This window comes from Ciconia boyciana, chromosome 1, assembly GCF_034638445.1.
Source record: "Ciconia boyciana chromosome 1, ASM3463844v1, whole genome shotgun sequence".
Taxonomy (NCBI): Eukaryota; Metazoa; Chordata; class Aves; order Ciconiiformes; family Ciconiidae; genus Ciconia; species Ciconia boyciana.
The window spans coordinates 37,639,476-37,656,604 of record NC_132934.1 but is presented as its reverse complement, the minus strand read 5'-3'; the positions used below and the strand labels follow the sequence as shown (position 1 = coordinate 37,656,604).

At 42.5% G+C, this 17,129-nt stretch overlaps 1 protein-coding gene across 1 annotated transcript in view; it reads left to right on the top strand.

Moving 5' to 3' along the window:
* The window catches only part of PPM1H (protein phosphatase, Mg2+/Mn2+ dependent 1H), a 139,744-nt gene that overhangs the window by 74,450 nt on the left and 48,165 nt on the right, over positions 1-17,129 (top strand). The window contains exons 3-4 of the mRNA XM_072862755.1: positions 3,980-4,324; positions 12,092-12,204. Of these exons, the coding sequence (XP_072718856.1) occupies positions 3,980-4,324; positions 12,092-12,204 (458 nt within the window). The remainder of the gene's footprint in view (positions 1-3,979; positions 4,325-12,091; positions 12,205-17,129) is intronic.

Genomic DNA, 17,129 nt, shown 5'->3' with positions numbered 1-17,129 from the left:
TCATCTCAGCTGTGGGAGGAAAAGCAAGGACCTTTTTGTGCTTTTTGTCTCATCTGTGTGCCTTGACTGCTGGCCCTTGTTCGTTCTCTGAGTTGCTGCTTTATTTGCACCATATATTTAATTCTCATCAAATTGGTATGGTTTTGGAGAATTCATTTATTTCAAATAGAGGAGCCACTTTTATTATTAGGGTGGGGGAAAGGAATTTGTTTCTTCTTCCTTTTTTAGACAGCTAATGGGTTATTCGTGGTTATGCTCGCTTTGCTAGTTCAAAAGTAAATGAAGCTTTGTAGGAATACGTAGAAGTTTTTGGAGACTAATATTTAGGTTACAGTAACGCCTGCAGATCCCAACTGAAGTTAAGGCCCTAGAGCATCTCACACAGAACGTGTGTATAAGAGCAGTGTTGTGGTAGTCATCTCCCCTGATTGTATGTGCTTATAGTACAGACTTCTCAGTTATCTAGGGTATTTTTGCAGTTGATAGGGAGAAATAAATCTACTTTGGAATGAGATGAGCATAGTCTGAAAGTGCGGGGTTTTTTTCTCCCTGCTGAGTATAAAGGCAATTTAGAGAACTATCTTGGAGGTGTGCAATGTCGATGTCTGAGCTTAGCTGAACTGGTAGCGACACCCTCTTGTTTAAGAATTACTAGTCCAAAAAGGACAAGATCAGGGAACTCCAGAAGAACCACCACAGCTGACATGGCAATAGCATGTTCATGTCAGTGACAGCCTGAGAATACAGCTCAGGCCCATGTGAACTTCTCTGTCCTAACTTGTGCTGCCCATTGGCTTAGAAGAAAGAGGTGGTAACATTTCAATTTCACTTTTTGTCATAGGCCATTGTTCTGTTCTGTTTTAAAGCTTCCCAGTTTCTGATGGCACCTTATTTGACTACCAAGTTCACATGATGCTTGTTCAGTGTAGGACATATCCAGTGTTGTGCTCATAATAATGAGAGTGAATTGTGTTAATACATGTTCTTTATCTTCTAATACAGACTTTGGTGGGGGCTTGCTTTGGAAAACTTAAGAAAATGGGGGGGGGAGTAAACTTGTTCTTAATTGTAAGTTTCTGTTATAGTTTGGGGGCAGGGGGAGGGCGATGACGAAGTATCTTCTTCCTCTAGGTGGAAGGTAAAATATTTCCATTTCAATCAGAGTTGTAATGCCTTTATGCTTTTTCCCCCCAAAGGCAGCACATCTCCAAAGGAGTAGCACCTTTCAAATGACATGAGGACATAAGCTGTGGAAGCATTATTCATGGTGCATCATGAGGTGGATTTTGGCCAGGGATCCAAACCCTAACAGAAGAATGGGAGCAGAAGTAGTTTGATCTACAGCTCCCAGGAGGCACAGTGTTGCCATTTTGAATAAATGGTTTCAGTTTTCAGCTGAAATACTTTCACTTCAGGATACTTGTTTCTGTTTGCAAAATACTTACATTTTGCATGAATAGCAATCTATTTTTACAAACAGGTTTTTTAGCCAGTAATTCTGTTATCTGTTAAAAATGGCTTAAGCAGAATTTTACAGCCAACTGTTGTGTGAACTTGAAGGGATTCTGAGCCCAGAGCAAGCTAGCACAACTGACAGTCATGCCTTCAGGGGTGAAATTTCACAACAGGTTTTTGGTGAATTTACCAGACTGGGTAAGTGGGTGGGACTGGCTAAGGAGCCACATTCAGAAATGTGTACGTTTGTTGGTTTTTCCACCATTGTAGGATGTATCCTGTTTGATCTTTACTGTGATAAGTAATCCAGTACTGTAGGACAGTACTCCTTTTCTCAGCATTTCAGTAATGAAATGAAGAGTGCACAATAGACTGCTGAATTCCTTCTCTTGGAGGAACTCTCTGCTGTATAGAAGACTATTGTTAATGCACTGGTTAAGAATATGTTTGAACTTTACTACAGCAGCAATGCTATAAGCTAAAAAAATAGACTTTTATGTCATTTTTATAATCAAGGCTTTTAAATGTGCATTTCAACAAACTAAGTTATAAGTAATAATGCTTGTTCAGCAATGAACTCTGCCCTTTGAACAGCATGAACTTGTAGTGATGGTCTATGTACATGTTGCTAAAGGAGACATTTTGCATTAGGTTTTGGATTTTGTAGCTCAGGGCAATAATGAATGATGTCTTTTGGATCTGCAAATGACAATTCATGGTGTTCTTACTCCAACCTGTCTGCCCTGTCCTACAGCCAGTGGTTGGCACCTTTGTGCAGCAGCTGGAACAGCAGAAAGTAAAAGGAGCTGCAGTTCACAGCCCTGTCCATAAGTGTGAAATAAGCAGTGCTTTGGGGAAGAGGTGATGGGATGCAGGTGGTGCCTAGACTATATGCTGATCTGTTGTGTAAGGGAGCAGTGTTCGGGCAAATGAAACAAATCCTGTCTGTCATCCTAAATTAGACCACAGTTAGCGTGACATGCAGATATAATTAAGTTCTATGACTGTAGTGAGATTTAGGTTATGCTTTCTTAGTATGAGGTGTTTTGCAACAGTATTGCCTCATTCCTGTCCCTTGCAAAATGATTTATTTCTAAATCTGTATTAGTCCACCCACATCTGACTCGCAAGGCAACCCCACAAACAGCTGTTCCAGCATAGCTGGGAGAAGGTGCAGGATTAAGAAGAAATGGGAGAGGAGAGACTGGAAAGACTCTTTCCAGATGCTGCTGCCAAATATGCTATTATGCAAAGACAGGTATTGTTATGCCTTAAATGCTTCCCTGAGGACTTCTAGGTGAATTTCTCCCAAAAAAGTTGAGGTTATCTAGGGTATGGCTCCGTGGTATTTTTCAGGCAGATCGGAGCTTGTGCTGCCCAGAACTTAGTCTGCCTCCAGCCCTGGGTTAATGGGCCTTATCTGAGTGATAGGGCACTCCACCACAAAAACATGGTTTCTGCTCAAATCAGAGCAATAGTGGAGCTGACTTACACCTGTCAGAGGAGGCCGTGTGGAGCAGAAAGGGAGAAATATTTGAAAATCACATCATTGATCAATAACTGCTGAACAAATATATAACATTACCACATATTAATTTTAATAATGAGGTCTACAAAATTTACTTTTTCCAGATACTCTGCCTGTATGAGAGCAGTTGTGCTGACCAGCATGCTAGAAGTTGAGCTAAGATGTAAGATCTAAAAGCATACTATTATGCCGAAAGCTATTACCAAAACACTTGCATAGCTCTTCTGATCAGAGGGTATGTAACTCCAGTACTGTACAGGAAACTTTTCAGAGGACTGGGAAGAGCTAGGCAGTGAATGTGTAGGCTAGCATGGGTAGAGTGCAGCTGATCCCACTTGTGTCTGCCATCCTTGGGGACCTCTGTGCTGCACTGGTTTCCTGGGCTGGCACAGTCAGGGAACTCCTGAGCTGTCCCATCTGCCAGCACAGAAGGACCTTATCTACCAGTCATGGAAGTAGGGATCATGTCTTGTTACTAGGTGTCAAACTGAGGTTCTTGGCCTCATGCTTGGTGGGAAAAAAAAGGTCTGTCACAGAAGTATCAGGTGCTGTCTTATGTAGAATTTTGGTCTCCATGGTGGTAGGTCCATCATTTATCAATTATGTGATTTTTGAATGCTTTTCTTCTGATCGACACAGTCATTAGGAAGTTAACTTAGTCTCCAGTGGTAGCTGTGCTTGGTCAGTGCATCCTATGATGGCTGTAAGGTAAGAAAGATTTCAAGTTCAGCCTTTTTTTTTTTTTTTTAGGGGGTTAAGGGAAAATAAAAAAATTGCAGGGGTGAGAGGAGGCAAAAATAAGCATCTCTCCTTCCTGCCAGAGCTGTACTAACATAGTGGGTATTTCTCCATGTCAGAAAGAAGGTTACCTCTGGGAAAGTTACCTGTGTTTCACCTGCTGCTCCTGTGCCACCAGCTGCTCCATCACCTCACTCATGGCTGTGTAACAGTGACCATCTCTTTTTCCTTCCCTTTCTTCCCCTCCTGCTTCTCCAGGACACGGATGGGATCAACCTGTACTACTGGTCCCTGTTTGATGGACACGCTGGGTCGGGGGCAGCTGTGGTCGCTTCCAAACTGCTGCAGCACCATATCCTGGAGCAGCTGCAGGAGATCGTGGACATCCTGAGGAACACGGCTGTCCTCCCACCCACCTGTCTGGGAGAGGAGCCCGACAACCCGGCCACCAACAGCAGGACGCTGACGCGGGCAGCCTCCCTGCGTGGTGGTGTGGGGGCCCCGGGCTCGCCCAGCACCCCTCCAACACGCTTCTTCACCGAGAAGAAGATCCCACATGAGTGCCTGGTTATTGGGGCCATAGAAAGTGCGTTCAAGGAAATGGTATGTATATCTCAGAGCTCTGAAGTCTTTGTTGCATACACTAATACGTCGCATGGCCTGGAGAAGATGAACATTTAGGGATTTTTTTTTTCCCACTTTTTTTTTTCTTCCCCTACTTAAACACCATGTGAGTGTGGACAGAATTAAATAGCCTCAACAACTTACCTGGTGCATCCCTGTGAAGCAGGAACTGCATCTTAAGTCCCAGGCAGCACTGGGGCCACATTTGTGGATTACTTGACTCTTAGAAGCTTGGTGCTCTTTTTCTTTTTTCTTTATTTTTTTTTTCCCCACCTCCTTTTTTAAGATTAAAATTAGTATTGCCTCATCACAGTAGCAGATTTCAGCATTGGCTGTTATCATAAGGCTGTGTATACGGGCACACACTTTACAAAGCCTCGTTGCCCTTCCAGAGCAGTAGCAAAGGCTCTCAGCATTCCTTGCACCACCAACACACCTTGTTCATTTTGCCCACAACTACATAAACGGGTCGTAAAAGGTACATCAGGGACATGGATGAGGGGCAGTATCCTTGATCCAATGACCTGTAGTTCACGTTAGTGTTGGAGTGGCTCATAAAGCACAGTAGTGACTGTAGAGAGTGTGCGTGCAGCTCTTGACTGAGGCAGGTTGAGTGTGGGTGAGTGGGGCTTGAAGTACTTTCCTACCACCCACTTGACTTGTGTGCAGCATGAACAACTGGGAGGAAATCACGACCCTATGGAAACAGAATATCCATCAATTTCCCTATGGAAGCTGGCTTTTCTCTTTTGTAATTGATGTAGCTGCTCCACACCTTCCCCCTTCACTTCTCCATGTTATTAAAAATAATTATTGTCAGGCAGAGCAGAGGCTTGGCCTCAGTGAGTACATGCAGAGCAGGTCTTGGGAGATCTGATCTTGTTCTTTTTCTTCCTTTTTTTTTTTAATTTTTTCTGTTGTTTTTAGAAAAGCCTCTTATTTGAGCAGAGGGTTTTTGAACTAATGAGTGTTTCCCAGAGGTTTTATTTGTTGTCTGAAAATAAGTATTCAATCGTTGTTTTTCCTGATATATGTGAATTTTGTTTAGTACATGCATCTAATTAGAGACTACAGTTGTTGTTATAACAAAGTGGTGCATCACTTTGAATTCTGAATAGCAATTACCTTTCTGGATTGTCCTTTCTCCCCAAGGAAGTGCAGGCAAACAGACCCACCAACTGGGTTTGGACAGCATCATCTGAATTTTAGGTGGGTAGGTCCAGGCACGGGATCCACAGCCGTGGCTTAGGCATCGTTCAGTGTGGGGCTTGTGAGCAGATTTATGCACTGTGACTAGTGAGCTCAGTTTCTGCTAGCTGAAAAGAAAGAGGAGGATGCGTGAAAATCTCCTGTCAGTTTAGCATGCCCTTTTCAGAAAGGGAGGACTAGCTTGCTCCCTTCTTCGTTGAGAAAGAAGGGAAAAGATGACACTGCCCATCCACTGCACCCTAGTGGGTTCAGAGCATGCTTAAGACAGGGACACCAATTTCATGCTTCATTTGGGGCGATTTTCAGGCCAGAAGAGTCCCAGGCTCTGAGCACGTGACATGACTCTCTCTCGCTTGCTCTCTCCTGTTGAAGCTGGCTCCAAGTGTAGGAGAGATGAGAAATAAGAGTTTCCTGGGACTGAAAAGTGAAGGTAAGAGAGCTAAAGAAGGGTCATTTCAAGTGCTTTACCTTTCTAATGAGAGCAGCATGTGCATTATCCATTGCTGCCTTCCTGAACACGTATGAGGGAGCAGGGCTGTTATTGCCCTGCTTTATTTTGAGTTCACACCTCTATTTGGTAGGTGTTCACACAGGTGACCATCATGTCCAGGCACCTGACTGCTTGGGAGGGCTTTTATGGCTAGAGTATGACAAATACAGAAACCCTGGATATTGCTACAGATACCATGTCTGGGTATCCCATGTACAGGTCATAGTAATCTCTCCTCCCTTTTTCTAAACTGAAGTCCAGAGAATATTTTATTTTCTTCCCTGTGTCTTTGTTTGTATGCTACAGATCAGAAACCTTAATTCCCACTTTCACTCTTTATCAGCGGGCTGAAGTTCATTGTCTGTCTTTGCTATATAAATGACTCTTGTCTACCACAATGCAATATAATTTCAGCATTAAGTTTTACATTAAAAGGAAGTCTTATAAAAAATGGTCAGATGAAGAAAAGCAATAGATAATTATATCTACTTTAAGCTCTTGGGTGAGTCTTGTGCTTATAATTGGTTTAGGCAAAAGAGTATTTTCTTTTGTCTGTGTAAGGGAGCGGTTCATAAGATCAACACTCCTGAGTCTCATCTATGCTTGCAATGATTGATCTTCTTCCTACCTCTGTCAAACTTCCTGCTAGCGTATAATCCTCTAGTGGTCTTTGGGTGAAGATTTTGGGCCTCTTCCACAGCACGTTGTTTATTCAGCCCTATTTTGTACTGGAACATCATGGATGTTGTTGAGTTAGGTCAGTGCAGTTGAGATGTGCATAATGTACGCGGGTTTTGTGCCAGCAGTGTATCATTTTACGTGGTACTTGGTGACAGCTCATGTTTCCTGGACATGTAATCAGACTTCTTGGTGTTGTTTCCTGAAAAACCCATTGCTGCAAAGGAGCCCTTTGAACCTGGTGTAAGTGCTGAGTAGATACAATATCTTTTTTTTTTTAAACAGTCCAGCCTGACAGGTTTATCTAATGATGGTTTTGTTCCCTTTTCCTGGGAGCATTTAGCATACCATTACTTTTTTTCCTCAACTGCCTTTTGAATTCTAGTTAAGCTCTCCCTGTTTTTGCCTCAAGTCTCAAATAAAATGCAATTCATCCCTTTCAAAAGGCTTTTTAAAATTATTTTTCCTTTATTGGGTGTGGTTTCCTTTGGACAGTGCTTGTCTGACAGCTACATGCAGTAAAACACTGTGGAAAGCTGACACAGACCAAGTCATTGCCTAACTTAGAAATTTAACAATTAAGCTGTCCCTTTTTTTAAGTACTTTTAGATGGTGTTCTCTGATTGTGTTGGAACTGGGATTAGCATGTTTCTGTGTTGTGTTCTCAGATAATTTACTGTCCTGTTTAAAAAATAAAAAATGATCAATGTCAGTAATTGTCAGTGATCACAATTATTCCAGTCGAAAGGAAATAAATAAGCTCAAGTTCTGAAGTTTTTGTAAGTCAAATCCTCTAATTTTCATCTCTTGAGTTTTAAGATGTGCATTTATAGATTCAGTTCTCAGGAGCCAGGAGGAATGTTTCCAAGTGCTGTCCTGTACTGGATAGAAGCATCAAACTATAATCCCTTTCCTATGTTTAACCTTGTATACATGTATGTGATGGAGTATGTATTTTAAAGAAAGAATAATGGGAGAGAGCAGCTATTCCACACTGAACCCTGTTTAATTTTGGATGGGAAAAAAGTCACAGAACTAGTCTGTGTGATTTATTGGAAGGTATAAGTTTGTATCACGTGTATACGTGATATAAGTTTGTATCACGTGTATACATTGTATCACGATTTTCTTCTTTATTGAGATTTTTTTGACTCAGATGAAATCTCGACAGGTGCTTTTGCAAGATTGGTGCCATTTTAATTTGAAAAATCTTGAGAGAGCAACATCTGTTGTACAGTTTTCCTTTTGAAAAGCTTCTTCTGATTAAATAGCCGGTAGAAATGAGGATGGTCGAAATGGCGTTACAGGCATTTTGGTGCCTTTTTGACAGAGGTACAGCAGATTGAGTTAGTTTTGTCTTTATGCCTTCTGAAACATGATTTTTTTTCTTTTCTTTTCTTTTTTTTTTTAAGCAGATACCTGATACTGTGCATGTAGGGAGTAAAGCTGCTTTCTGTTATACCAAGACTGCGATCCTGGAGGAAAGGCCCCTACTCTGAGGATGGATATAGATGAAAAATAGTTATTCTAGTCGTTGTTGCAGCATGCTAACTTGTTGTAACGATGATACTGCAACTTGAACGTACCTAGCTCTGTTTCCAGCTCCTAAATTTCTAGAACTTAGCATCAGGTGTAGCTGGCACTTACTTTTTGTGCTGCCGCACATGCTGCTTTCACGCCGTCTCCCCGGCCTCTGCATCGGCTGCGCGCCGTGGCCTGTGCACACGAGCCCGCCTCGCTGAGGCCGCCGCTGGCGAGTGTCCTGGTGTGCTTCGTGTGCCCACGGCGGGTGGGTCGAGGCTGGCAGAAGGAAAAGCTGGGGCTCTGCAGCACCCCCAGAGCCGCCAGCCCACGCCGTGCTCTGCAGCTGGGCGAGGTGCCCGAGCCCCTCCGCAGGGTCTCCACGAGGTGGCATGAGCAAGCCGCCGTTGGGGGTCCGGCAGCCTCTGACAGAGAGGATGGTAATGGCTTCGTGGCACAGTCTTCCTTCTTTTTCGGAAGAGATTGTTAGCTAGCGTGATTAACCCGTGCTTTTGCTCTGGGAAGCCCAGGTCTGAGCCTTAGCGAGGCAGGCGCTGAGGGAGACCTAAGCGGTCAGGATGGCGGGGATGGTCTGTCCCAGGGCTGATGCAATGTCCTCGGGCTGCTTCTGCAATCGGTGGAGAAAGCGACCCCTGCTCTCTGTCACCCGCTCTGGAAACGTACCCTGTGGCACTTCCTCGTGTCCTCTGCAGGCTTTGCTCCATCATCCCTGTGGTCTGTCACCCAGGGAAGAGGGACCAGGGTGACCTGGCATGAGGCAACCCTTGTGGACACCCTGCTCCTACCTGCCGCTACAACATGCGTCCCAAAAAGGGGGGCAGAGCACAGACTAAATTAGCTGCTTCCTTGGCATGAAACAAGAGCCTTTTGAACAGAGGATATAGAAATCTTCCCCCCCCCCCGCTTCTGTCAGGGTCTGAGTGAGTGGCACGCACTGCCCTTTGGGCTGAAAGGTGCATCCTTTGATTCTGCCCAGCATTGCTCAGCTCTTCCCCTGCATGCACATTGGTATGTGGGGATGAGCTGCATGCTACAGAAAAGAGGAGGAAAAAAGGAAAGGGGGGAAAAAAAAAGCTTGCTCTGAAATCTTTCTCCAGGTGGAAAATGAGGAAAGCTTTGTATACACTCAGGCTTTGTCTACAATGAGCCCCTTTACACCCATAAAGGCTTCAGAGGCATTTTGGGGTTTCTGCTCCTGTTTGTGCTGCACTACGTTCCCAGCAGCACTGTTATAAAGTATTTCATTAAAAGCCAGTGTTTCTACATCAGAATGAGTTAGTGGCAATGGTGGGCTTTATTTTATTTTGGTTTATTTTTTCCCCTCAAATCTTGTTGAGCTGTAGGAAAGCCTTCCCCTCCTTCCCTTCCCCCCAAAAAAAAGGAAATGTCAAACAAAGTTTGTCATATCAAATTAAACGTGGCACTGAATATACTCTGGCAAGTCATGGTAGTAAATTCAAGTTGTGAACAACAACTAGATGGAAGAGCCCATGAACAGCAATGATTTGAAAAAATCCAGTACACAGATCTAGTTTAAGTCAAGGAAACTCTGAAAATGACACCCTAAGGATTATCCGTCTTCTCTCCTATAATAGATGCTTCTGAATTCTGCTTATTGAAAGAAATAAATTTTAATTTAGGCATTCCGGCACTTGCAAAGTGTACGTATGACGGAGCTGAAACCAGGTGAGAAATGGTACATTGTTTGAAGGTCTCAGAGGATACTCTGAACTGCAGAGATGAAGGTTTTTTAAAATTCCTGGCAGTGTCTGGAAAATCCACTGTAGTATTTGTAAGTTTAAATTATTTTGATGGTTAGAAACATCTGCTTCCTTTGAACTATTCTTTTCAGCTTAATTTAAAAATATATAGAAACCATGGGGAGGAAAATCAGCTTCTGTATGGTAAGATTAGATAAAGTGGCATTTATAACAGGCCCATGTCTGTGACCAAAGGTTCTGTGAGATTTGATTTTTAGCTTGGAGGTGTTTTCCTCTCCTGGTCCTAACCTCCTCCCCCGCCAAAAAAAAAAAAAAGGAAGGGGGGGGGGGGGGAGGAAAACCACAAGTCACTGAGCGCATGGGTTAAGAGCCAGCAGTAAAACCCCGAGTCTCTCGGGCAGCCGAGTGCAGTTCCCGTGTACAGCAGAGGATGGCCTTGTCGGGCAGCGCTGCACGTTTCTTGCTGTCCCCGCCACACCGTCCGCCTCAGGACTGTGTTCATGGCACAAATGGGATTGGTCCCTATGTACACCAGCCAGTGAGGAGTCACATTATTTGTGACAGACACCTCTGCCCAGCCTGCTCGGAACAGTGGCCGAGCGCTTCTGAGCATCCCCGCCGCTGCCCCAGGTCACCTCTCTCTCCTGAAATTTGTAGGAAACAAAGCATGGTCCCTGGCCTCCTCCAACTCTGCAGATTTTTCAATCAAATTGCCAGCTGTCATGGTTTGCATTTGTTGTGGTGCTTTTCCTCAGACAAATTTAGCTCTAAAATAAAGCTCTAAATCCCATACCCTAAGGCATGGACAATTAGAGCTGTTTGTTGCTCAGTGCAAATATGAAAATGGCTGAAGTATAGCTCTGTGTGTGTATGTACGCACACAGAGGCAAACAAATATATTCATAATAAAAAACATGTACAAGTAGGCAGGGTTTAGCTGAAAAGATATGCCAGTACTTGCAATAGCAATGTTAAATGATGCTCCCTGTTTGAATCCAGTATGACAAGGAAAGACCAGTTTGAAATTGGATTTGATTCTGGGCACAGGAGGAGAGGGTAATTTGTAACATGCTGTGTTATTACCCCAAACTAAACTAAGGCAGCAGAAAGAATTCATTGGCATATACTTCAGTTTTTGTTTAAAATGTATGAACTACTGGAAAATAGCTCATTTACTTGTGTCTTTTATGTTCTCCAAGCTTTCCTGGGACTATATATATGTATAGATATGTATGTATGTATATATTTATGTATTTTTTCATTCCTGGGCTTGATTGATTGTTGGTGACAGATGTGACTTGTGTTCTCCACTCCTATTAAGCAGGAGGGTTTTTTTATGTATAATATTTCTTACACTTCGAATCAGTTGGAAGCTAAACACAGGAAGAACTATTTAAGTAGGTATGTACCTCCTTAAATTTGGGCCTGTGCACATGGTTAAAAATTAAGTCTTTCCAGGACCTCTTAAAAGCAGTGATATGAGAGACAGGGTTAAATACTGTGGTTCACCCTGGAAAGTCTGTGAATGCCTAGTATTTTTCAGTAAACGCTGTTCTACTGACCTTCCTGCCCCCTTAACAAGTTTAGCATCCACTCCTTCCCTATGTTTCTGAAGGGTAGCCTTGTGGCATGAGTGTGTCTTGCTGCTGTTTGTAAAGGTATACACTCTGCAATCCTAGCATCCCTTTTGGAGAGCAGGTAGTTAGTCATGTCACAGCTAGGTCTCATCAATTATTTGCTGTCTATGTAAAGCACTCTCCAATTATACCAGCAGGTACCTGTTGTTAAGCTACATTTATCTTTGCCTTCATTGTGCTTTTCCATAGCAAATTCCCTTGCATCCCTCAGAGTTGCCATTTGTTCCTTGATGCCTGACGTTTTACAATCTCCTGTCCTGATTTTTCCCTGAACATCTTTATCATAAGTAATATGTACTCCTCCACTTCCCATTCTTCTCCCTGACCATGTGGCCATAGCTGCAACAGTAAAGAAAGCCAGTGGGACATGCAGTTTAAGAAAGACTCTTGTTGTTCTAGGGGAATCTTCATTTTCTAAAACATTAATTGCCCATGCTGTCTTTGTAAATATTGTTCTCTTTTCCCATAGGATTTGCAAATAGAACGAGAGAGGACCGTGTATAATATTTCTGGCGGCTGCACAGCCCTTGTGGTGGTGTATTTATTGGGGAAGCTTTACGTGGCAAATGCTGGTGATAGCAGGTGAGTAAGTGTGGTGTCTCCCCAACTATTCCTTCATCCCAAACTCCCCAGATCTGGTGTTACCAAGTTCCTTAGTTGCAAAGAGTATCACAAGAGGATTCTGTTTCTTTAACGGTCCTCACGAAAATTAATGCGAATGGCAGTGATAGGCTTCCAGTATCTAGTGGAGTGGTGGATGCGATCAGGCAGGTTGACGATGCTTCTGTGCCTGTAGCAGTTTCTGAATGACTTGATGGTTGCAGAGAAGTGGAAAGACGCTAAAGAGCCATTGAAACAGAAGAGATGTTAGGTGTGTAGTAGAGTTGTGTGTTGAACACTGACAAGGTGACTGCATCTGGAACAGCTGGTAGGGCTGGACTGGTTCAATAGGAAGTCCTGTGGCTCCTGTCCTCAGCCTTAGTCTTGGAAGGCCACCTGACTCTCAGATTTTAATATAATCGAAGGTAATCATCTGCAAGCAAATAACTGCTACTCCTGCAACAGGGAGGAGGGGAGGCAGAGGGGCTATCACAGGTTAGGATTTTTACTGTGTCCTGTTCTAGCTCATGGATTTGTCCATTTCTCAGAACTGAGTGCTGTTGTTCAGGAGTTGTTGCTTTGTTATATTTAGAAGTTGGATTCTTGAAGACTTGTGACAAGAAGCTATGGTTTTTTGTCTTCTGATTTAGCTAAAGCTAGGAGCATACTGGAAATCTCTCACTTGCATTCTTTTCCCCTCTCTCACTCTCTGCCCATAACACCATCAGAGAGAGATAATGAGGCTGGTCTTGCAAGACTGTAGACCTTCACATGTTTCTTTTGGTACTGTTCTGCATAAACAGGCCAGAGAGAGTAGTTCCCTGCATGATACAGACTGCTGTTGTGTTCTCTTAGTTAGCAGCTGAGAAATTAAAGTCTGCAAAAGTACTGAACCATGTTGTCTTTAGGTGAAGACTGCTATGGTTATGCATTTGTGTTTGAACTTTGTGTGCACACAGTTCATGTTTGTACTGTGTGTGCACAATGTACAGAGACAGCAGTCAACTGCAAAATGTTTTGTAGTTTAAACCTAACATTTTTATTGCCTCTTGCTGCTTTAAACTGTGTAGAAAGTCAAATAAATCCTTTGTGCCTAAAGTTCCTGTTCTTTTCCTGTTGGTGATTGTTCTTAATATGCTGAATTTGCTGTTTATATTGCAAATTGCTCACCCAGTTCCTCTTGACAAGTGACATATATGAATCTTTTTCACATCAAGTGTCAAATGAGTCCTCACAGAGGGTAGCTGCAAACATGTTTGAGTAGACCACATATCTAGTCATCAGAACCACGAGCTGCACTAAATTTTAGCTCTTTTGCCATTAAATTAGAAATAATCATGTTTTCCTGTGCTATTGTACTTGAAGTACAGTTGAGTGTCTTCCACTGGGTTGGCTACATTTCTTTATTGTATCTTAAAAGTGTGCTGTGTAAAACTGGCCATGCAGGAGCTACTTCTGAGTAGTTGAGATCTTTGTTCTTAAATGACTGGCTGTTTCCAGTTCCCCCGGGATTCCTTCGCTGCTTCCCGAGAGCAGCCTCAGCTCCATTGCAGCCTCTGACACCCAATGGAAAGGAACTTGGTGATCTTGAATTACCCCAAGCGTCCACTGTAGTTAAAGCCACTAAGTCTTCAAGAGGTTTTGAATGTTCATCAAGCCCATCAAAAACATCTCTTCAGAAAAACAGGAAAAGCAGGAATTAGAAGGGAAGCCATCAGCAAGGCTGGGTCTTGTTTGAACCAGGACTCAAATTTTTCTACTCATTCCTCACATCTTGTAGGTAACAGGGTCCCTCCAGATCCAAAATAGTTTGGTTTTGCACTTTCCAAATGGACCTCACAGAAACCTTTCTCATGCTGAAGAGAATTCTCTGGATTCCCAAAATCTTTCACTTTCAAATAATCCTACTTCTAGATTTTTGTAGCTCAAGAAAATAAAAACTTTAAAGTGTAGAAGAACAGTTGATCTGGGCCTCTTTCCCACCAAATCCCCACTTCCCATGTTTCAGAAAGGGAAAAAAACAGCTATTGAAAAACATCTCAGTTGCTCCTCATCACTAAAAGGACATTTTAGGACTAGAAAAGCAGCTCTGAGATCCGCCTACTGCCAGGGTGCACAGTGCATTCCTGTATTTTTAAGAGCCCAGTCACGTAGCCAAGAAGTTTTATTCGTATTAGTTGGAAAAATATGTTCCTTTTTGCTGTCTCATGCCTTGCGTGGTCAACTTTGTGGTTTGTGCAGATACAAATGAGGGTGGTGAGAAATACAATAAGGAAGCTACTTAAAAAAAAAAGTTTGTCTGCTCTTGAGAAGAAGGGTGGGGTTTGTTTTTTCACGCAAACAGGGGACTTTTGCTTGTTGCTGTTGGAACTAGATGCCGAAACCCTCCGTTCTTCAGTCGAGCTTTAGTTTCTTTGAGTTCACCTACTCATTTGTGCCTCTTCTCTGTCCGCACTTTCCTTTTCCCCTCTCTGCTCCCCCACTGGAAAAAGCCTACAAATAAATCAAGCTACATTTCCCACAGACAAGAGTCTGAGAGAGGAGGGTTTGTGCTGCAGGGGTGGGAAATGCACGTTTTGGGTTCATGCAAACCTCATTTGTACTGCCTCTGCTCAGAAGAAGGTTAGGTCTTTTAATTCCAGGCAACTTCAAAACAGCAGAAGCTTTTAAAGGTGGGTTTTGAACAGCTTCTGCTGTCACAAGACCAAGGTAGGTGCAACAAACTGTTACTATCACAATGAGACTAAGGAAACGCCAAGTGTGAGACTTGAATAATAATGTGCTATGCAGTGCCAGCTATACCTCAGACTTATGTCTGTGGTATTCAGTTTAACCACCAAAGCCTCTCAAATCTAATCATTTCATGCCACGTACCCTGGCAGTGTTGTATAGCAGCTGTCCTTTTGTAGTTGATGTGTAATTACATCATGAAAAGACTTTAATTACCATATTACTAAATTACCAGCCAGCAATCCTTTCAGGTTCAGCCCTAGCTCACTTCTGTATGGACTATTAGGCTTCTCCAAGCTGAACACTTTTGGTTGGTGTAAAAGGGAGGAAAAATTGTGCTAATTGTAGGTTTTGTTATGAACTATTATTGAGCTTGATGTTATGGCATCACTAATGTCAATGATATAATTAAACTTCTGCTAATGATGCAATCAGGGTTCTGTAATAATTACATGTTAACTGCACATGATACCAGAACCCTACTAAAAATGAGGTGATGTATTCAGGGCCTGATAAAAACAACTTAGAGGGAGACGCTTTCATTCTGTAATGGCTTGTCTGGTCATTCTTGGACTCTGCCATAAATATACCTAGTTGTACAGTCAAAATTCATGTCTGAATATTGGCCAAAGCTTTTTCTAATGTTTCTCTCTCTCTTTCTTCCTCTCAGTGGTTACGATTGTCCATGCAAGGTTATCTAATTAGGGACTGATAGTGCTATAGTCAGCTATCCAATACATAGTGCTTTTCTGGTGAGCATTGATGCACTGTGCTTTGCTTCCCAGTTTGACATATACACTATGGTAGCTAGGGCAGGCCCTCTGAATAGCTGCTTTTTTTTAAAATAAGAAATAGTAAATCTTCTCTGCTCATTCTTTTAAATAGTATTGTTCAATTTTATATTGCTAAAGTGACTTTTACTTCTAAACTGCCATAACACGCCTTGTTAATCTCAGTTCTTTTTAGTTTTATGTTCTTTATTAGGATGTTGTTTTATAGCTAGTGATGAAGCAGTAGTAAAACAGGGACTTAATGTTTTTACTGATTACTGCCCAATTATTGTGTAGCCTCATGCAACATAACATTTGCCCAATATCACTACAGTGACTGTAATGCAATATGATCATATTTACTATCTTTGGCACGAGTGTTCTTCTGGCTTTCATGTTGTCTGGCTAAGGAGCTGCTCGGAGACTGCAGGCACTGCCATTTTGTGCTGTGCTTGAAGCCATGGAGGGTAGCTGTGTTTTTATCATTATGCGAGATGCAGAACACCACAAGTTGATTTGACTTTTCCATAGGCCCTGAAACTCTCACTACATCTGCAGAGGGGTTCTTGGGCTTTTTTGATTTATTGGCAGAAGATGGGATCAAAGCAAAGAGCCTGATGTTTTAGAGGCTTCACAGACTTGCAGGGTCACTGGATTTTTTGCTTTGCTTCATCAGCTTTTTTTATCATCTTTTTGCTTCCTTGCTTTTGCTCCCCTGTGCTTATGTTTTCAGGGCATATTCACCCTTTGCTTGAACATATATCCTCATGTCCAGAATAGATTTTTCTCCTCCTTTTTGCAAGTGTAGAATTAATGGTAAGGCATTTGGTAATGGCAAATAGTAAGGCAATATCGTTAAACAATAGGAGCTCATTGAGTGAATGTTTTTGGGGAGCTTCCGTCTGGGTGCAGGTTAAGCAACTTCATTGGTGCTTCAGGTGCCCAGATGTGGGAGAGTGTGTTTATAACACTGACTTCTCCCAGTGTAATAAAATAGTGAATTGAAAATTGAATTCTACTTTGTTTACTGTTCCATTTCTTTCCGGATTTGCTGCTTGTGTTGAATCTCACTACGTTTATACTTACTCTTCTGTGTCATGGTACTTGTCAACTGCTTCCCTCATGCATAGGTTTCATCGTAGGAAGTCAAATTTGGGGGATTAATCTGCTTTTATGAAGTAAATGAGAGGGGCATGGAAACACATGGAAACAGCCACGTATCTGCTGACTGGTACTGTAGCTTAAATAGGATTTCTGAGAAGTCAGAATTGATGATTCTGACCCATTTTTGTGGTTCATAGTATCTGACCTCTTCCTCAAGGCAGTCCAGCAGGGTGATTTTTGCCAGAAGCTCTAACACTGTGTAAGGATGGAAATCAAAAAGTGTTCTAGTATATTACTATTGTA